Consider the following 22535-nt stretch of genomic DNA (forward strand, 5'->3'; position numbering starts at 1 on the left):
AGTGAATGATTGAGGCAGAGCTGTGTGGAGAGTGTGAGAGAGTAGAGAAGCACACTGGTATGCGTTATGTAATGCAACTTGACCCTATATCGATATAAAAGTACATTGCTTAGCTTCCATGTTTGCACCCCTGCTGCTTCTCCAAACTGGTGGTATGCTGACAGACTCCTCCTATATGTAATACTGACTATGGATATGTACCTCATAAAACCTCACTTCAAAAGATCTGAACTGTCCCTTTAAATCCCTGCAGCCATCTGAAGGCAGCAGGACACATATGTTGCTAAGTCTGCAGCCTCTGATTTCAGAAGTGCCGCCCCAGAGCGCAGGTGCATTGTGCAAGGCCGTCCTTGCCTCGATTAAATATTGTGCACAGGACACCAGACTGTTACAGAATAACCACACACACCTCCACACACATCAGACGGGTCCGTTTATACCTCGGCATTCTGCCTGTTTATGTGGGAGACATCAGCTTACTGTGGCTCATTAATCCTGCCTATACAAAATAAAAAATCAGAGGTTCATGTTTTATTCTTGGAATTCATTGTGAAGCAAACAGTGCTGTGTCATATTTTAGGATATTATGTAACCATTAACAATGTGAAACACCCTAGAATTATGACAGGTTTAGGATCAGATTGATCTGATTATATAAAAATGCTGCACCAAACATTGTTTGTTTCTATCATGATTGCATTGATTAAGTAATGATAAATGGACCTGCACTTGTACAGCGCCTTTCTAGTCCTCCGACCACTCAAAGCCCTTTTTACACTACGACTCACACTCCCCCCATTCACACACTGGTGGCCAAGGCTACCATACAAGGTGCCACCTGCTACTGCAGTTTTTTAACACACTTACCCATTGATGGAGCAAGATCAATTCGAGGGTCAGTATCTTGCTCAGGGATACAACATGCGGACTAGAGGAGCCGGGGATTTAACCGCTGATCCTCCGTGTTAAGGAACCCACACTATCTGCCTCTGACTGCAGATTTGTGGTGCTGTGTGTCCCATCCAGACAACAATATGATTTCCTTAAGAGTTTTTATTTGTTGAGCTTCTGTAGTTATGCGTCCCTGTGGTTGGCTCAGATGCTTCAGAGCAATAAGACCAGTAGTGTGACTGGCTGAGTGTATATTTCTTACTTTGATCTTTGTTCTTCACCTAGCTTTGCACTTAATGCAGCTGTACATGTGTGGACCAAAAGAGCAGATGTTCTTGGAGACTTAGTGCTTGTCACTGCACTTGCATGATTAAAATAGCACCCTTTATGTTTGGAAAACTCATAATCTTTACTACAATTATGTGTGCTGTCAGTGAGATAGATACAGTTTAACAGGTCATGGTACCCACAGTGGATGATGGCTTTCAGAATTAATCCAAAGGTCCTCATACACAGCAACACAATGTTCCAATGTAGCTCTTACATATGGGGTTACTAAGGTGATAATGATTACTGCCGATGTTTCTGTGTCTTTCAGTATACCTCTGCCCTCACATATGATGCTGTCCACGTGATGACTGAGGCATTCCGCTTCCTTCACAAGCAGAGAATAGACATGAGTCGTCGTGGCAACAGCGGGGACTGTCTGGCCAATCCGGCAGTTCCCTGGGCGCAGGGGGTGGAGATTGAACGTGCCCTCAAACAGGTAACCATGGTTTCAACCCTCCTCACTCAGAAGAGAGATAAACTGACCCAGTTCTATAAAAGCTGATCATAGTTGGTGGTTAGCCTTTGTGAGGGAGGCTGGGTGATGATGACATTCAGAACTCTTCTGCATTTGAATGCTGGTGGAAAGCTCAGTGCCCAGTTGCAAACAACACCTGAAGTTAAGGTTTACCAAAGTCCAAGATAACATTTCCTTAGAATAAAATCAGTTGCGCAAAACACCATTAAGTTGTTTAAATGTTCAGTTAATCTAAGTATTTAAGTTTTTCTCTGTATTTTGATCATATACTTAAGGAATCCCTTAAAGTTATTTAAACTGTTGCACAGAGGACCTCAGCAACCAAAGTAAGGAAAAAACTTAAGGTTCCTCTGACTCTATCATTTTGCAACATGGCCAAGTTTATGGCGATAAATGAAGAAAATGAAAGCATCCCGAGGAGAGTGTTCGGGAGAACCCAATGGATACTTGTAACTATAGCTACGTTTGTATTACAGGGCTCAATTCTCAATTCCGATTATTTCCCCAGAGCCAATTTGGCTGATTGTTCTGGCTGTTCACCTTCATGTTTAATGTGACCCATATCTGATATCACTGTGAACAACAAAAAAACGTTGTGTTTGTGAAACAGGGATTTGGAAAAAAAACAAAAAAAACATTGCACAGAAGGCTTCATCTCCTGAATAATCTTCGTAGTAGGAAGGCCTGATGACATTATTCTGCATAATAATTAGCCATGAGCTTCTGTTTGGGAGAGTATGTAGCGTATTTTTGGCGAAATGGCTCTTTGGCACAATTGGCGTTTGTTTTCGTAAAAATAGGCTTTTGATCCACTAGCTCTTTTAGTAGTTATGTGGTGAGAACGATATGTGTGTGGCCTGGAGAGGAGACAGGAGCGGTGGGGCCACGATGTGGAGGATTTCACAGAGGAGTAGTTCTTCCAAACCATAGAATGTCCAGGGCTACATTCCAGCATTACTGTTTGGCCCTCACAACAATGATGTCAGGTCATGTAGGCAAGCTGTTCCTGTCAGACAGCGTCTTGCAGTCACGCTCCATTGGCTGGCATCTAGGACAGCCTACCACATCAGCGATATGGCTACGGCAGCCTTCTGCAGTCTCAGCGGACTACTCACACTGAGTGACAAGTGATCTGCACCTGTTCCTTCTCCTCTGACCAAATTGGTTTTCTTGTCGTCTTTCCTTCTGACATTTTGTATGCCTCTGCGCTGGGATCAGTCATGGCCGGAAGCACTGTGTTTTTCAGGTTGTCCGTCCCCGGCCATTCTCATGAATATCTCAAGAATGCCTTGAGGGAATTTCTTCAAATTTGGCACAAATGTCCACTTGGACTCCACGCTGAACTGATCAGATTTTGGTGGTCAAAGGTCAAAGTCACTATGACCCTGCATCCATCTTGTCCTTGTCAGTGCGATATCTCAAGCAACACCTGGAAGGCATTTCTTCAAATCTGACATCCACTATGAGTCAAGGATGAACTGATTAGATTTTAGTGGTCAAAGGTCAAGGTCACTGTGACCTCACAAAATATAACTCAACAATGCCATAACTCAAGAATTCATATGCTAATTACAACAAAACTTAACACATATGTCTAATAGGATAAGATGATGAGGTGATGACATTTTATATTCAAAGGGTCAAAGGTCAGCTTCACTGTGACATCATAATGTTTTGCAACAACATTTTTCTGGCCATTGCTCAACATCATATCTGGAAACATAAGGGGAGACATTTAGTCAGATACTGGACTGGTGAGACTAATCTTTGGCGCCCACCTTGTATAAATCTTTTGTGCTGTCAGGGGAAGATGTATGTGAAACATCCATGTTTCCACGGACGTGGATGTAAACATGTCATGGCATGGAGGCAAACAACCATAAGGTGGTAATTCTAGTTTACTGTCTGTAGGCCAACTTTGTGTGACGATAGCAGTTGAGGCGATAACAGGTATCACAAGCGCAAGTGCAAGCAAACAAACGGTCTCCATGGAAACTGTATAATTTTAACACTGTAAAATCTCTTTCATTGCAGTAAATGCCATAACATTTTTTCCATAACTAAGGAAGCCTTTTAAGGGATTCTTTGCAATACCCTTAAGTAAGTGTTTTGTTTAACTGGCCACAGATGTCCAGGATGTAAGGTCACGTTCAGACTGCATGAACACAGCCTTCTCATTTATTTGAATGGGACTGCTGCTCAGCAGAGGTGCTAATGCTGAGAGTTCCATAAAAATAAAAATAAAAATTTGGCAATATACTATGGTGGTTTGTGTGTTAAGTTAAATAAAAAACTTGAATATGTATATGTGTGTGTGTGTGTGTGTGTGTGTGTGTAGGTGCGTGTAGATGGTTTAACAGGGAACATTCAGTTTGACCAGTATGGGAAGAGAATCAACTACTCTGTGACAATCATGGAGCTGAAGAACAATGGACCTGTTAAGGTAAGTGATGAGTCAGTTTGCCATCATGAATAGCATTATACCATGTGGCTATGTGATGTGTAACATATTTGTGTGTGTATGTGTGTGTTCTTAGATTGGCTATTGGAATGAGGTGGATAAAATGGTGGTGACAAAGTCAGACCTTTACCCCAATGACACCATGGGAATGGAAAACAAGACCGTCATCGTCACAACTATACTGGTAAAAAAAAAAAAAAAGTATTATACTCTATGTGAATGTGCAGGCCATCTGAAAAAAAACACAAACTATAATATAACAGTGGATGTAAGCAAATGTACAAAAAGCTGTTGGGATGGCTTCAGTATAGCTGTTTTTAATCTCGTCTTCTCTGAATTTTCCTTACACAAGTACAGTATAGGAAAAAAGAAAACTCTTCTGGCCTGAGGAAAAGAACATTCAGTTCTTATTTTGTTGTGCAGCTGACATTTAATATTTTGTGCCATTTTGGCATAAAGTGCAATGTTGCATTTTGCAAATGAATAGTAAGTTAAGATTTATTTTGCTATGAGACTTTTCTAAACAAAAAGTTGAAGTCGAACCAGTGTGAACAGTTTGAATTGCTGCCTCCTGGGAGGTGTTCCAAGATGCTTCTGGTGAGAAAGAATATTCATCAAAAGTCTCTTATTCCTAAAGTACAGAAGCATGTTGCTGACATGTCAGAAAAAGAAAAACACATCAGTATCAAGTTATAATGTAATGATTTTGTGATGAGTATGCATACACTAAGAAGGATTTTGCATGCATGGGGCAGTACAGAAGGACGAATGAGTCTGACCCTCTGGAAGTAGCATCATGTCTCATTGGTCAGCTGGAGGGGTAGGAAGACTCCATACAAGATATACCATTTCAGCTGCATCCAAGCTGGATATCAAACAAATTGATCATATTTCTCTTTAATGTGAAATACATCTTGTTATAACACAAAAGGGTTATAAAAGGTTATAAAAAATTTTCTTATTCTGTTGTGGTAGCAGTGAACTTCCATACTCTAGAAATGGGAGCCGCAAAGCAACTAAAATTTTGAAATTTTATTTTTTATTATATAACTTTTTTTCCTCTCAAAAATTATCACAGTAATATCAATTAGCTTATGTATCACTACATATCGTTGTTTATAAGGCTCAGTGTATTCATGTTTTATTCTGTGAAAGTGAAGTCAAAGATAAATTTCCACTACAGTGGACAATAAAGTTGTATGGTATTTTTGCATTGTTACCAAATAAGAGCTGGAACACAGATGGACAAAAGCACGAGACTGATAAATGGAAAGACTGTGTTGTCTGCACCTTTGGAACCAAAGTGACAAAATTGAGAGTGAGCTCACATTAGTCACATTAGAAACATAGAGAACACATCATAACTTGCAGTAAACTATGTAATATAGTTTTAACTGTAATAACTTATAAAACAAATTAATCACTGTGTGTGTGTGTGTGTGTGTGTGTGTGTGTGTGTGTGTGCGCGCGCGCATGTAGGAAGCCCCCTACGTGATGCTGAAGAAGAATGCAGAGCTGTTTCAAGACAATGACCGTTATGAAGGTATGTTTATATACTATGCTGTGTGTGTGTGTGTGTGTGTGTTCATGTCTCAAGTCTCTTATGGTTGTGATGAGCATGCCTGCCTGCATGCTTAGAGCACTGCATAGTCATATTTAAAGGCCACAACACATCAGCACTGAGCAGTGTGCATCAAAACAGCCGCCCCTATTATTTTCTGTGCAAAACCCCATACCAACAGCTAGACACGTACCGGCACTCATCGACACACGGCTCCACATTGATGGGCCACCCCAAGAATACTTCAGGCCACTGTTCTATTTCCAGCCTTGTTGCTCCTGAATTAAACACATTTTTTTTCCTCACTCACTTTCTGCTTGTACATACCAGCTCCTGTAGCAGCTCTTATTCCCTGCTGCTGTGGCAGCTCAACCCCTGTCCTCAACATGCATGTATAATGAGAATTGAGCACTATCCTGTGCTGTATGACTCACAGTCCCATAATGATAAAGACAATGACAAAATATGACTTTTCTGGCCAAAGATATGTTGATTTGCTCTTTAGGTTAGAAATCAAGTGTAATAAGTGGGTTTCCATATATGATTTTAAGCCATTGCATAGATGGCAGAAGTGTATATCTTTCAGTAAAAGTAGTAATAACTGTGTGTGTCCTCTGTTGACGTGCTGTTGGGCCATGCTTTCTATTGGTATTGGGGCAGCACTTGACACTTGTCATATGACACAGTGTTTTCAGCTCAAGGAATTCAAAGCATGTACTGTAATATAATAAGTCCTATATCAATAATCACACAGCATCAGCACTGATTAGTTATTTGGTATGTGATCACTTTAAACAGGCCATCGCAGTGCAATACTGACACAAAAACAAACAAAAAACGCAATGAAGGCTTTCCTTGAATGTTATTAAATGTTATTATTTTACCTAGAGCAACAAGAAAATATTTCTATATTATTAGACATGCAGTAACGATAATAACCTATTTAAGCAATAACAGAGACTAAACTAGATCTCAGACTAATGACAGCCTAAAATCTAGTGTAAAGTAACACATCACTAGCCTTGCAAACACAGTGTTATGGTAACCTTATAAGCCTATAATGTTAGCTGGTCAACAAAATACCTGCCTGTAGTCAACATTAATAATGAACATAGTGTTTCTCTCAGTGTAACATTAGCCAGCAGATGGTGGCAGTGGAACATGGAAGATTAAGTTAATCAACCATTTTTGTAGTCAAGCCAGCATTCCATGCAAACAGGTGTGGCTAGCAGACAATATTTTACAAATATTCAGCAAATACCAATCTAATCAAGTTAATTTCCCTTATTCAAAGCTAGTTGCAAGCTAACATCATGCCGAGCCTAGCATGTTTGCTGACCATCCATAGGTGCTAACATTAACTTTCACATCACCAAGTAACTCACATGTCTTGGTGTGTTTTTAGATGCCTGACAAAGTTTGATGTGGTTGATCCAGCATCTTTTATTTTGACAACTGAGAAGTTGCATTTAGCGATTTCTTTTGTTTAAGTTTTCATTGAAGTTATTTCGGCAGTAGCTCAGTCCATAGGGACTTGGGTTGGGAACTGGAGGGTCGCCTGCTCGAGTCCCCGTCCGGACCAAATATGGATTGTGGACTGGTGGCTGGAGAGGTGCCAGTTCACCTCCTGAGCACTGCCGAGGTGCCCCTGAGCAAGGCACCGAACCCCCCGACCGCTTGGGGCACCTGACCAAGGGCAGCCCCCTCACTCTGACGTCTCTCCACTTTGTGCATGTATAGGTCCTGTTTGTGCATGTGTGTGTCTTTCGGACCTGTGTGTAATTGACAGCAAGAGTGAAAAAAATTGAATTTCCCCTCAGGGGGATTAATAAAGTATATAAAATTAAAAAAAAATTAAATTAAATTAAATTAAAATAGCCAAAGGTTATGACAAATGGCACAGCAGCTGTAGTCGTGCTCGCCATGGTGTTATTGCTGCAGCATCAGATGTGTAACATTACACATAATAGTGAGGGAGGGAATGACATTTAGCTCATGAGATGTTTTCTTAATGTTAATGACCCAAAACAAGTCTCAAACCTGCAGTCCAAGTCGAGTTTCAAGTCTGGTCTTAAAGTCACTGACTGTACAACGAGAGTGTGCCTCAAGTCCAAGTCGCAGACTTGAGTCCCCATCCCACAACACAACAATCATACTGCCACCATCTAATGTAGCACCATCATACAGCTGTGTGTTTTTATACATCCTTGCGTAGAATACACATAATATGTTCATGATATACTCTTTTAAAATTGTTTCACGTCACCATGTTTCTCACTAGTATACCCAGGAGGTGGAGGATAGGTTACTGCTGATAGTGAATGTGCAACATGTAAAGTATTCCACATGTAGTCTGTATTCTAGGACCCACTCTGTGCATGTGTGTGTCTTTCCATCTGTTTTTTGACTGATGCTAGGTTACTGCGTTGACCTGGCAGCAGAAATTGCAAAGCATTGTGGTATACGCTACCAGCTAAGAATTGTGGGAGATGGCAAATATGGTGCAAGAGATGCAGAAACCAAGATCTGGAATGGTATGGTTGGAGAGCTGGTATATGGGGTAAGAGTTCAAAAACACACACGCACGCACACACACACACACACACACACACGCACACACACAAAACAATATAATGGTTAATGAATATTGTGTTTTTCTAATGTTAAATGTACTGTAGCAGTGAGGGAAGTGGTTTTTGGTGGTCTGAGTTCCTCCTGTGGCAGGATTTCATTCATAGCTGCTGATAAATGGACTAAGTTATCAGTAACCAGGTGGTTTACTTGGTTTTACGTGAGGTTGGTAGCATCTTATTTTTGCAGGCCACAAAGCACAGTCAGGGGCTGCATTTGCACACACATGCTGCATTTTTTGCGTCCTCAAAGCCATTGTTTTCAATGTAGATGTTCAGCGAGTGCACTTAAACGCCAAAGCCACACTGTTAAGTAGTAGTAGTTTTATTCGATCATATATGCGCATGTACAATCGGACACCCAAAGAATCACACATTAATAAATCAAAAAAGAGTAGGCTGAAGCTATCAGGCTTATATATGCCTACCCTTCAAAGCTATGACAATTTCCGATGCTGCCAAAAACAAAATAGCAAACACAAAGCATGATTATATAAATAATCATTAACCCAAATAAACAAACAAACAAAAACAAAGACCTTACAATCATCAGATGCAACCAGGACAAACCGAAAACCACATGTTACCAACCCCCGACAATAACATGAAGTCAACTCTACAGACACAAAGATACAACAAACACACACACAATAATAATACATAGAACATTACAAGCACTTCAGCTGTAGGCTGCCATTCCACCAATCTGTCAGTTCAGCAAAACACATAAATCAATCCTATTTGTATTTTTCAATCATACTTTGCTTTAATTTATTTTTAAACTGTATGATACTTTTGCTTTGTTTAAGATCAACTGACAAGCTATTCCACAACTTCACCCCAGCAACAGAAATACACATGCTTTTAAGTGTAGTATGAACGCTTGGTTGCTTAAAATTAAGTTCCCCTCTTAGTGCATATCGCCCATCTCTATCATTAAACGTTTTTTGAATATGACAGTAATATTACTGTTGCGGCATGCAGCGACTATTTTTCAGGGCGCAAACGTCTGAGCGCTGAGAAAAACAGAGTTCAACTTTTGGAACGCAGCAGCATACACCACATGTCATGTGATGAGGAATAACCAATCACAGATGACAGATATCTTTCTCTTCTGTAAAGTCATCTGTATAACTCAGTCTGTGATAGTGCCTAGAAGACGATCAGCTCCACGCTCAGGATTTCAGGTTAAAAGGCTATGATATGGTACTTGTTAAGGTAACTAAGCAACCTCACACGCAACCTGTCCTGAAAGCTTACACAGAAAAGGCACAAGAGTACAGTAGCACCCAGTGTCTGACCTCATGTTTTCCAGGCGATTAAAGACGCAGTATGTGTACAGCCCCTTAAGTTTCTTTTTTTTTTTTTTTTTTTGAAAACATTGAACAAGTTTCTTGCATGAGTTTGATCATAGCATAACAAGTAAACTTAAAATTGTTGTCATGTGTTCTCAGGGATTGTAACAAGAACAGAATCTATGCAAGATATTTACTTCAATCAAGTCTAGTTTATTACAACCAAGATTAATACAAAACAAACAATAGGGTGTGTGGTCAGCAACATCTGCAGTGAAAGCAGTGCATGGATGAGTGGCAGGTATGTTGGGGAGGTGTTGAACGTGCCAAAGCAAATGAGGAGGATGCAGGGTGTCTGTTTGCTATACCAAGGAAAAGACAAGAGTGAGGACATTGGCCAACCTTTGTAACCTGGAAGACCAGGCAAGCCAGGTGTGGTGACAATGTCCATTGCCAATTATTGTCTGAGCTTGACAAGAACAGCCTCCTAGACATTGGAAGGAGTATTACACCACATTTTGAAAAATAATTCAGTTATATTTGTCTTTTTGTATGTTAATTTCTTCTCTTTCAACAGCTGGCTCAAGTCCATGAACAGTCCACTGTCATTCTCACTCTGTCTTTGTTTACCCAACAGAAAGCAGATATAGCAGTTGCTCCACTGACGATCACTCTTGTTCGTGAAGAGGTGATAGATTTCTCCAAACCCTTCATGTCTTTGGGAATCTCCATCATGATCAAAAAGCCACAGAAATCCAAACCAGGAGTCTTCTCCTTTCTGGACCCACTAGCCTATGAAATCTGGATGTGCATTGTCTTTGCCTATATAGGAGTTAGTGTTGTACTCTTTCTGGTAAGTCGGTCTGTTTATGTGTATTGATGTGTTTTGTTACCACCAGAGCTCTGAAGTACTCTACTGTCATCATGGCTGTTAGAGTTACTTAATGTAAGTGTGTTGTGTGTAGGCGTGAATGTCCTGTCCGAAATGTGCATACTGAGTGTAGTTGAAGCTTAAAAATAAGAGTCAGATCCCAGTAATAGACATAATGTGCAAAGACAGCTGTATCACATGGATGTGAAATTGATGAAATCACATGAAAATGTTGCTGCACAGAAAGCCTGTAAAGGCCCTCTCCCACTGTACTAGAAATCTGCTAACACCCGCTAACATCAAGTCAGGGTTGTCTGCTGCAGACATTTTTCAACATTTAAATGGTCATTCGTAGTGCTGAATGTCATTTACTGCTGTGTACATGGCCCTTGTCTACTGGCAATGGGAATGGCTGTGTTTAAAAAACCTGCATACACACGCTAATTTTGGTGGAAAGGGGTATAAGAGTCAGGGCCTGCATTACATTCAGCACCCGAAGTACAGATTTTGTACAAAGGCACCAGACAGAATACACAGCTGGTAGCGACTCATTATCACCCGCTGTGAGCTGATTGATACCCTGCTGTTCTAAGCAACCCAAGTGCCTCTGGATAGAATCCTCTCGCATCAAACAGACTTGATCCTAAGTGGCACATCCTGCCACATGTGTGATCTGCACAGGGATGTGGCCCCACAAACACACTGCAACTTGTAATGAAACAATCCCAGTCTTAACCGGCTTCCAAAGTGGCTGATGGTGTAAAAGGGGTCATTTTGCCTGATAGTTTCCGAGGCCAGATGTTCTGACAGTCAAGCCATGTAAGGGAGTCCTACTGGGATGTTTTTTGGATGATTTAGGTGTGCTCATCATGGTCTGAAGTCAGGGTGGGATTCCTATCAATCCTTGTACCTGTTGGCCCTCCTGTGCCCCTCAGACTTGCTGCACTGACCTCTCTCTATACTCCTCCTCACTGATAAGATGTGCTCTGTATAGGAGGCTCACCACTGATCTTTGATGTGAGTGTGGTTAGAGTCTGTGGGAGAGCACTGCGGGAGTTGTTTTACTGTGCTCTGTGATTTTGTCTGTCCAGTAATCCATCCACCTGATGGATGTGGTTAATCAAGATGCTTATTAAACAGCATGACTGTTACACAACTGTGCCTTGAGATGGTCACAATTAAAGGCCACTCTAAAATTCGCAGACAAAGGTGTCTCAAACACTATCAACTTTGCATTAAAAATACATAATTGACCAAATGACACAAAGTGACAACAGTGATAAACATTCATAAAGACTTCTTCATGTGCATGACAGATGTCATGGTTATCATGGTGTAATGCTGTTGTTGTTTTTTTTTGCAAATCCCTTCAAATAATTTTACATGAAATATATAATGTGCATATTATGCAACACAGTATGGTTGAAATTTTCAGTCATGTGCCACAAATTCGTACAAGATGGGTTTAAAGGAAATATATTATATATTTTCTTTCACCACATCACAGAAACCCAGGTGCTTTTCCACATACAGTGACTGTCAGTCTGTCTGCAGTGATTTGAAAACATGTGACCTTTCATGCTTTCTTTACATTAACTTTTATCAATACAATATTGCTTGTGTGCATTCTCCTGTATGAAAATCAACACATTTCTGGTATCAAATGGAAGCAATAGATGATAATATTCTCTTGTAGGTGTCCAGATTCAGTCCCTATGAGTGGACACTGGAGGAGCCAGAGGACGGAGCGTTGCCACTGACAACTGAATCCACCAATGAGTTTGGGATCTTTAACTCCCTTTGGTTCTCTTTGGGTGCTTTCATGCGGCAGGGTTGTGACATCTCACCAAGGTTAGTTTGGCACCATTCATTTCTGATATTTTCTATTAAACATGACTTTGCTTCACAGTGGCTTTTGACACTGTCAGAAGGGCTGTTTCAGAGGTTGTACCTATGGATTGCCTTATATTTCACTGCACTATATTGAGAGATTTTTCTGATGATTTGTCAACTCTGATTAATATAATATACATCTGTGCTTCTCTGCATTTGTAGAAACAAAACATAAAAAATAAGCCTGTCTTGCTTTTTTGCAGCTTATTGAAAGTGGAGGTGTTATTTTCACATTCTGTGCTGCATACGGCACAGCCCCGTTTAATATGAATGACTTCCCATGTCTGATTTCTAGATTATATTTACTGTGGCAACATGTTGCTTCAGTACACGGACCACGGGGCTCTTATACCCAGCAGAGTAAAGGTTGGCTGAGGGTACAAAGCACATGACCAGGCCAGGGGTCCACATTTATATCATGTTCAAGTCAGCGTTGACTTTCTAAATATTCAAATACAGACTGCAAACTTATCCGTACCGTAACTAAATGTTTTAATTTCTTTAACATAACCAAACTGTTTTCACAGTCACCAGATGTTTCCCTGACCCAAACCAGGTTCTCTGAGTTGCCTAAAAATAGATATTAAAGACTGTCATAGATTTAAAGAAGAAAAACAAACATCCATATGGAGTGTGTTGCAAATGTATTTAATACAGGCTTTTTACATTGACAGAGAGCATTTTGTTTGATTTTCTGTACAACTGTAATTAGCACATGCTAATTTGTTGTATATAGAGTTAATTTTTTGACAGTGCCGTTAGGTGGAATATGAGACGTAACATTGCCTGGTGATATGTGGAAATGTAAAAATTGTAATAAAATGATACAGACACAGCAGCGCTTCTAGGTCCTGTATGGGAAGTATGATATTTTAAAATACATTGATATGTTTTATAAATACAGGTAACTAAAAATCTAGACATGCTCAACATTAAGTTACGTGGTTTACTTCAGTTGTCCAGATTTTAAGATTTTAACAGTGTTGTTAACTTAGGAAGGCTGATGATAGAAATGAGAAATTGTAAGAAGTTGCGAAGGCTAATGAGGGCTTTGGCTCTTTATTAGCAATGACTGCTATGTCCAGGGAGGGAGGATGTTCCCTATAACAATTTACTGAAACTGTCAACAGTCAACAACATTGTTACATTTGGCAGAGTTCTAAGTAGTCAACGGCTTTCAGTCATTCTTTTGAAGACTGTACTCAACATCCTCCTAGCAAGGCCATGAAATTCTCATCTAAGTGCTCAAGTTAGTAGACTTTTTATCTCTATAAACAGATTCTGCATATGTATGCAGACCAACACATTCATCAAAATGTAATCTTGGCTAGCCTTTCTTTAAGTTTATCTGCAGTCATATGCAAATATATTTTTAAGATTAGTAGGTAGTAGGTAAAGCTGCAGCTTGAGCAGCTGTGTGATCCACCAACTACACGACTTGACCACCATACCTACTGAATCCACCAATGAGTTTGGGATCTTTAACTCCCTTTGGTTCTCTTTGGGTGCTTTCATGCGGCAGGGTTGTGACATCTCACCAAGGTTAGTTTGGCACCATTCATTTCTGATATTTTCTGTTAAACATGACTTTGCTTCACAGTGGCTTTTGACACTGTCAGAAGGGCTGTTTCAGAGGTTGTACCTATGGATCGCCTTATATTTCAGTTTATGAGTAGCTCCCTTCACCTCTTGATGCGGAAGCGGAAGCCCTGAAGAATTCTTAGTTGGCATTCAGCGATCTATGAAGTGTTAAAAGAGAGACAGTTCAGGTTAAGGTTAGGGCAGGGGTAAGGGTTACATCTCATTACTTATAAGGTGAATCATATCTTAATGTAGAATGAATACAGTAAATGGTTAAAGTTGATTACTGCTATGTTTGGTCCTATATTTATTCACTACAATGTTGCGTTGTAGCAGGGTTCAAATATCCATTGCGTTGGATTTGTCTTGTACTGATGGTGGGCGCAGCTTGTTGGGGTGTGTCATGTGGGCTGCAAACAGAATGTGGCTGCAGCTATACGTGTCTAAAAGGACCAGCGCATACAAGAGGAGTCTTAGCATAAATATCTGCTGGCTACACTGGTTCAACCTGAAATATTGGCCCTTGCCCTCAGAGGTTTATCTTCCTCAGACCAACAGCTTATTGGTTCCAAGATTGTGAGACTATAATAACAGCATACTTTGACGCATTTTTTTGTGTGTGTGTGTGTGTGTGTGTGCGTGTGTGCGTGTGTGTGTGTGTGTGTGTGTGTGCAGGTCTCTGTCAGGTCGCATAGTAGGGGGGGTGTGGTGGTTTTTCACTCTGATCATCATCTCATCATACACTGCCAACCTGGCTGCCTTCCTGACGGTGGAGAGGATGGTTTCTCCCATCGAGAGTGCTGAGGACCTGGCGAAACAGACAGAGATAGCATATGGAACCCTGGACTCTGGATCCACCAAGGAGTTCTTCAGGGTAAGGACTTCTCCAGGGTCATACAAATAGCACTGTATTACTTCACAATGCAACACAAGATAGCACAACGGCTACACAAGAGTGCAGCCGACACCATACACCACTGATCGGCAGCTGATGGCGGTAAAACTCCAAGGCAGGAAATTAAAGACTGACAGAAACATTGATTTAAGCAAGTTTTGAATATTCTTAAAGCTGTCATTGTAAATGTTTCATAAGGAAACTATGCTGGGCCTCAGTGGTACACATTTTTATGCCTCTGTGCCAGTGATAGCCGTGGCCGGAGGCATGATGTTTTTTGGGTTGTCTGTCTGTTCAATCATCCATACTCCCATTTTTGTAAATGCAATATCTAGAGAATGGAAGGGATTTCTTCAAATTTGGCACAAACATCCACTTGAAATTTTTGATATCATGATTAAAATTTGGTGGTCAAAGTTCAAAGATCAAGGTCACTGTGACCTTGCATCCATCTTATTCTTGTGAATGTGGTATCTCAAGAACACCCTATGGGCATTTCTTCAAATTTGGCACAGACGGCTACTCGCACTTAATTATGAACTGATTCGAATTTGGTGATCAAAGGTCAAAGTCACTGTGACCTTGTGTCCATCTCATTCTCGCCAACATGATATCTCAAGAAGGCCTTGAGGGAGTTTTCTCAAATTTGGCAAAAACGTCCATTTGGACTTTATGATAAACTGATTAGATTTTGGTGGTCAAAAGTTACTGTTATCTCAAAAATCACGTTTTTGGCCAGAATTCATACACTAATTATGACACATTTCGACAAATGTCTATCCACAAAGTCAAAGGTCAGTTTCACTGTTACATCATAATACTCTCCAAAAACACTTTTCTGGCCATTATTTAATGTCATAACTCAGGAACAGAAGGGAAGACATTGGTCAGATACTGAATTGGTGGCGCTAATCTTGGGCATCCATCTTGAAACTGTGCTGATTGTGTAGATGTATAGATGTTGCCGGGTGCAAGTTGTGTGTGATGCAATCACTTTTTAGCATTTGTAGCTTCTTTACAGCAAAATCCATATTTTAAGCATTGTCTACTGTCATGGCCACATATGAGACTGGACTGACATGTAGCTACAACTTGACTGGTTCACAATGGCATGTATTTGCAAAGTGCTAATTCTAGTTTTTACAAGAAAACGCCACAGTATATTTTGAGCTGTACTCAATTGTATTGAAGAACCCAAGCTATACAAATTAAGCTGTAGTATCTTATCTCTCTTTTTCAGCGCTCTAAAATTGCCTTGTTTGACAAGATGTGGCAGTACATGAAATCAGCAGAGCCTTCCGTCTTCGTCAAGAAAACGTCAGAGGGTGTCCTGCGTGTCAGGAAGTCCAAAGGGAAGTACGCCTACCTGCTGGAGTCCACCATGAATGAGTACATCGAGCAGAGGAAACCCTGCGACACTATGAAAGTGGGAGGAAACCTGGACTCCAAAGGCTACGGCATTGCCACGCCCAAAGGATCCCCATTAAGGTGGGTGGATCAGTATAACAATGCTAGCCAACCTGCACTGCCATGTACCATTCACACTACTAACCTGCTGCCTAGTAACTGTCCCTCTCCCCATTCACAGCTCTTTTCTCCACACTCGAGACTGTGAAAGAGACATTTTTAATAGTTACCTATAGCTGAGAGTGGATTCAGAGTTTCCCTCACTCAGTGCTCTGAAGCCTTAGCAATGATGATCAGAATACACTTGCTGACCACCTACTACAGTAGTCAGGTGGTTTTTAGCCAGTGTGTGAGCTGTGGCTGTGCTCATGTGCAGCCCTGCTCAGGAAAATAAACTACCGTGGGGAACAATGTAGTCTGGTCCCAAGCCTTAGTGCCAACTGGGCGTTGCAGTATGCGAGTGTGATGAATGGGACATGGCGGCTTACTCGTTGTTATAATAATCCACCTACCCTGATGACATCATCTCAGTGGTTTGTATTATTTCCATGGTTACCACCTCTGACCAATGGCTAGTGGTGGTTTCCGTGACAACTGGGGAGGGTATTTAAAGTTTGAGATTTCAGGTCTTAAAGAAAAAGTTCTAATGATGTATCATATTGGGTGTAAAGTTAGTATTACATAGTCTCTTTTTGTAAAAAGGGGTATCATGATATGATAATCAGTGTAAAATATTCTCAGCCATCTGCTGCTTTATCCATTTCCATTAAAACTGATTAAATTTTCTTTTTAGGGAGGAGAATTTGGCTGCAGGTTTTTAAGCAATTTTGATGAGCTGGCTCTTTAAGACCTGGATCAAGGGATTGTTGTTGAGCTGAGTTTATGACCTGAACTTTTTCGTGCAGGCATGTATGTGTGTGTGTGTGTGTGTGTGTGTGTGTGTCTGTCTGTCTGTCTGTCTGTCTGTCTTTTTTTGTATGTGTATATATGCTGTGTCTCTTTCCAAAAGAACTACTGGACATGTTTTATTTCTATGTTATAGGTACAAATTGTGAATAGATAAGATTTTAGTCATTTATTCAAATCCCTCAGAATATCCCATTTTATTCCAATTTGAAACTCAGAGATCATTGGTTACTGCTATTGCTCAGCATTCAAAGCAACAAATCTCTAAGTGGTTTGGTAGCAGGAAACAGGGCGGGTTTATGTAAAATTCTTCTAAAAGTTATTGTTCTGCAACACTCAGGTCTGTAGTTTGGTACGAATTAAAGGGGAAATAGAGATGGTGTTCAATTGATACATTGCTAATTAATTATTTCCATTTAACTGGAATTTTTTATTATTATATTTATCACAGAGCCTACTGTAGCCATGGCCACTGCCTGAGGCCACAGCTTGAGTGTACACACCCTAGGGTTGCAGCAGTATACCAGCTTAAAGGTATACCCTGAAATGAAAATTGATGGTTATCATACCGTGTACATTTTCTAATTTACAACATTGAAAAACATTGCAGCTGTACAGAGAATCACCTTTATTTTAGTTATTTTCAAAAGGGAGACTTTTTATACATAAACAATGTATCCAGGTTTCAATTATAGTAATGAAACATTTGTTCAACCATAACCCATCTGTTTTTATTCCTGTAGTGTAGTGTAGTAGTTTGACAACCTGCTTCCTTTCATTGGGCCTAGCGTAACAAAAATTAATACTAACTACAGGGAGTCCTGCTGAGCAACTGAGCACCACCAGTTTCTCCTCCGTTGGTGCTCTTCTGCTCTGAGTTGAATTTTTTTCAACTCAAGGAGCTCAGAGGTGCCTAAATTGCAGAAACACATGGCACGTAGCAACACAAAAACAGCAAGTAAAAATTTTCATTCTCATTAAAACAATTACAAAAATTACGTCCAGCTTCCCAAAACGCTTTTTGTGTGGTTGGGGCCTTGGGCAGTAACAGCATTCATCTATGAAAGAATATATTGGTTGGATGTGTTTAGGATGTTTGTCCTGCTGCATTGTACTAAAATGTGACACCTGTAAATAAAAAAACTACATATCCTACACTCTTCTTCCACATTTGGATGAGAGCTGCGGGTCATGACTTCAATCTTAGATGTTTCAGTTTTACTTCAATACACTGGAGTACAGAGACAGCCAGATGCAAAATGTGTCACTGCCCTGCCACTGTCAGACTGCACCACACTTAAGTTTTCATATCTTAATATAAATAATGATCCAGATACTTGTGTACGTGTGTGGGTGTGTGTGTGTGTGCGTGTTGAGCTGCATGCTTGTCACTGAGTTTGTTGTTTCTCACTTTTGTGTCTTTTCAGCACACTACAGGTGGCTGTATGGTTCTGTCTGCCCTGCCCTCTCTCTCTCTTCTCTGTCTCCTTGTGTTGCTGTCTTTCTCAGTCGACTCTGAACCTTAACCTTCTTCCGCAGAATGTTTTCAGTGATGATTGCAGTTGCTTGTATTTGTTGATTCTGCACAATTAAAGCAGCATTAAGCGATTTCTGAATTCCAGTAGTAACTCATATTAAATAGTCTTGACTAAACAAGGTTATAGCTGACCATTAGCTTAAACCTGAACATCCCAAAGGACTCCTCTTTACCAGTGTGCTGAGACAGTAGTTAGCTGATGGGCCCCAACTGATCCTCCCCTTCTCCATACAATGTGTACTGTATTTTTCTATGTGCTCCTTAATGCCACCAGACTCTATGAAGAAAAACACTAATTTAACATCACTAAATACAGCAGCTGCTGGTCTACCACTGCCTTAATCAGTTAGGGTTGTTTGTGATATTGTGTGACTTTTGTGAATCTGAACCGAACCACTGAAAGGCAGATGTCATACAATAACACAAACTAACTAACTGATCAAGGTAGTGGTAGACTAGACATTTAAATTGTTTTTCTCAGTGAAGTCTGGCTTTAAAGAGAGCGATGGCTTAAGTCATCAAAATCACTGTCTGACAGCAAGGTAAAGCAGCAAAAATGTTCTAAATATAGCATACAGTAAATCTTAAATTGGTCAAACTCAAAAGCTCATTTTGATCTTTAGTGTAGAATCTAAGTCGTGACGATTCTTGTTGAGAGTCAGTGTTTTTAAATGGATGCCAGGGTCTCCCATTAATTTATTTGTGCTGGCTGCCACGATAAAAACATCTGATGCCACATTTTGGTTTACTATTTTTGGAGCTAGACTGTTCACTAGGACCACTGCTGGCATATATATATATATATACATATATATATATATATATATATATATATATATATATATATATGTGTGTGTGTGTGTGTGTGTGTGTGTGTGTGTGCGTATAGATAGATAGATAGATAGATAGATATAGTTATATATAGATATCATTCTGGTATATATATCGCTGTTGCTCCACACTCTCGTACTCTGGGAACAAATGGAGCAACAGACCGTCAGTGCAGTGAAAATGAAACTTAACTGTACATTGCGCTGAGTCTAAAAATTTGCCTGTGCAGCAGCTGCTCCTCATATCCATTGGTCTGATCTGATCGAATTGTCTGATCAATCATCCACCCACTCAAGATCAGAGGTCAAGATCAGAGCCCTAGCAACCCTTTCACATTACTTCAATTTTAATAATATCGCTTAATGGAGCTTTAAGTCTAACCCTTTGATAGATCTACTGTATCACTGCTGTTGATGTACTATAGCATGGTAGAACCAGAGACATATTTTTATTTCTACAACTTTCAATCATGAAATCTGATTCAGAACTCAATACTGGTCAATTATTCACTGAATTCCTGCAAACATTATCTTCCATTTCTCCCATGTCTCTGCTCCTAGCATGATCTTACCACTTTAATGTAATGTGTTTTTTTCCTTGTTGCTCCTATCTTGGTCACATGGATGATTCATGTTATAATGTCCATGGCGGGTTCAGTTCAGAAAAAAAAACAGAAAATTCAAGTTCTCACAACCATCATATTCAGAATTTGAAACAAAAATATAGCAATAGTTAGTGTGTCAATGACAAATGACTTGGTGTCATTACACAGTATTTGCAGCCAGTCAAATCTGTGGTGAACTGAGCCCATGCCAAGTTATTAGTCAGATTTCTGCACCACATAGCATAGAGTGTTGTAGACATCCTAAACAACATTAGCCTGCAATAATCACTACGTAATACATGAGGTTTGCTATTGACAAGCTTGCTTGATTCACTAGGGTACAACATACCACTCCTCATTGGCATCAAATTCACCGCCTTTTCTTCCTGCCATTACATCATTACTATTATGTCAAAAGCTCTTCCTGCTGGATTGTCCTTTCTCCTTTTGAAGAGTTTATCATTAAATGTAGGCTCTTTAAAAGCTACAAAAAAACAAAACAAACCACTGAGCTGGTTGCAGAAAGATATCTTAGACTTGTCTACAGATTTAGATCAGTCTTAGATTTGCTATGGTGTAAGTGAGTGGGACAGTTTCACACAACAATGAAGACTAAAAAATTATTTGAGGCCTAAAATCATTAAAGTATTCTCAGTTCTCTGGAATGATTGCATGAAGTAAGCAAAAGTTCTTTTTCTGACTCAGTTGGGTGTTTCACAATGGGAGATGCAGACCACTCCTGAACTGCATAAACCCTCTTGAAGCCTCAAAGCATGTTGACCAGGGTAGCCTGTAAAATGGTTGTTTGTCACATATCACAAATGTCCTGTACTGTCACTCCTGCTAAATAGGTCCTACAAAGTGGCAATGCTCCTGGTGCCTCAAACCCAAAGGGGGCTGTCAGGTCTTTACATCAGAGATATGGCCTCTGGTGGAATAATGGCATGCCTGTGTGGACCAGGGCTTAAACAGCTGATCAGCTCTCCTTAAGTCTGCTGTCCTGCTTACGTCTACATGCAGAGCCAACACAGGGCATAATGTGTTAAGCCTTTGTTCTTTCCTTGAGGAAAATGGTGGTGACTTAAAAAGCTAAAAGATCCTTTCAGGGGCACCTAAACTATCGGCTGAGTTAAATTTAGGGACGAAATCTGGCTTGGGCTGCAAGTCAAGAGGTTTCTAAAAGGGAAACACACTTAATTTTTTAGCCAATGAGCATCTTTAGCTGAAACAGTTTGTAATCGTTTCTGTTATTGTTCGCTGTTAAACTCATTTCATCATTCTTTCAACATCGGGTTTGGTTACTGTGCTGACTGGCTAACTAGTATTTTGAAGCCGTCCTATCAGTCTTCTGGTTTCTGTTTGTATAACAAATTCAACTACTGCCGTCTGCTGGTATGGAGAGTTATTTCCTCTCAGGCAGGTGTTGAATGTATATGCTAGTTGGCTATTTGTTGTAGTCTTTGCAGTGTGCCCCATTGTTTGGCCCGGACACACAAAATGTGAGGCCTTTGTCACTTCTAGTTCTTTGATGCTGGTCTGGTGTTTTCTGGGCCTGAGTCCCAGTGCAAATTGCAAGAAAGAGGGGCAGATGGATAAGGCTTATAAGTCACTCACACACTTAGCTGTGGTTAAAGCGAAGAGCAGTGCAGTCTTAATGAAGAGAAACTTCCTTACTTCCGCCTCTATGGACTTAACTGGGTGATGAGAGAAGGGAGCATCCTGCCCAGAAGGATTCTCACTAAAGCCCACTTACGTGTTTAAAAGGCCTTTTCCAGTTCTTGCAGGAAACCCAGTCAAGTCAACCACATGGCACTGATAAACAATGGTGTGCTTGGGCTTACAACACTCCTCAATTACCTATCACCTCACTGTAGAGAAAGTGAGTGGAGGAGTCTCTTGAGTCAGCTTCCACCTTTCACATGTCAAGCCAAGAGGGCTATGCAGTCTGGGTAAGAGTGGTAGATTTCCCTCTGTGCCTGGGACAGAAGTTCATAGTGAGTGGGTAGAGGGTGGGTATGGTTCACCTGCCTGAAGCTACAAAATATAATTTGTGCTACCCAATGCTTGGTCACCAAGGGGCTGTCAGAATTAGTGACAAACCTTGCTCCCTCACTCTGGTTAGAGTGAGACAGATCAGGCTGAGAGACATTTGGCCATGAGGGAAGTGAGAGCATCTACACCCAGGGGTACTTTTACGGCTGACAAGAAAAAACAATGGCTACTGGGTGTTTTCCTAGAAGGTAAAGAGACCTATGACTGCCTGGACAGCAGCTCTACCCCTACCCCCCTGAAAAATACATACTGCTCCAGATCATTTCTGGAGCAGCATGGACTGGACTTCTTCTAGGACTTCTTCATTGGTCTGCC

At 40.5% G+C, this 22535-nt stretch overlaps 1 protein-coding gene across 2 annotated transcripts in view; it reads left to right on the top strand.

The window, feature by feature from the left end:
* Positions 1 to 22535, top strand: part of LOC125885624 (glutamate receptor 2-like) — a 92941-nt gene that overhangs the window by 37641 nt on the left and 32765 nt on the right. For both annotated transcript variants that reach the window (XM_049571300.1, XM_049571299.1), the window contains exons 8-16: positions 1490 to 1657; positions 4035 to 4139; positions 4234 to 4341; positions 5637 to 5700; positions 8136 to 8278; positions 10281 to 10496; positions 12211 to 12365; positions 14664 to 14862; positions 16124 to 16371. In XM_049571300.1, the coding sequence (XP_049427257.1) occupies positions 1490 to 1657; positions 4035 to 4139; positions 4234 to 4341; positions 5637 to 5700; positions 8136 to 8278; positions 10281 to 10496; positions 12211 to 12365; positions 14664 to 14862; positions 16124 to 16371 (1406 nt within the window). The remainder of the gene's footprint in view (positions 1 to 1489; positions 1658 to 4034; positions 4140 to 4233; positions 4342 to 5636; positions 5701 to 8135; positions 8279 to 10280; positions 10497 to 12210; positions 12366 to 14663; positions 14863 to 16123; positions 16372 to 22535) is intronic.

Source organism: Epinephelus fuscoguttatus, linkage group LG3 (genome assembly GCF_011397635.1).
Source record: "Epinephelus fuscoguttatus linkage group LG3, E.fuscoguttatus.final_Chr_v1".
NCBI lineage: Eukaryota > Metazoa > Chordata > Actinopteri > Perciformes > Serranidae > Epinephelus > Epinephelus fuscoguttatus.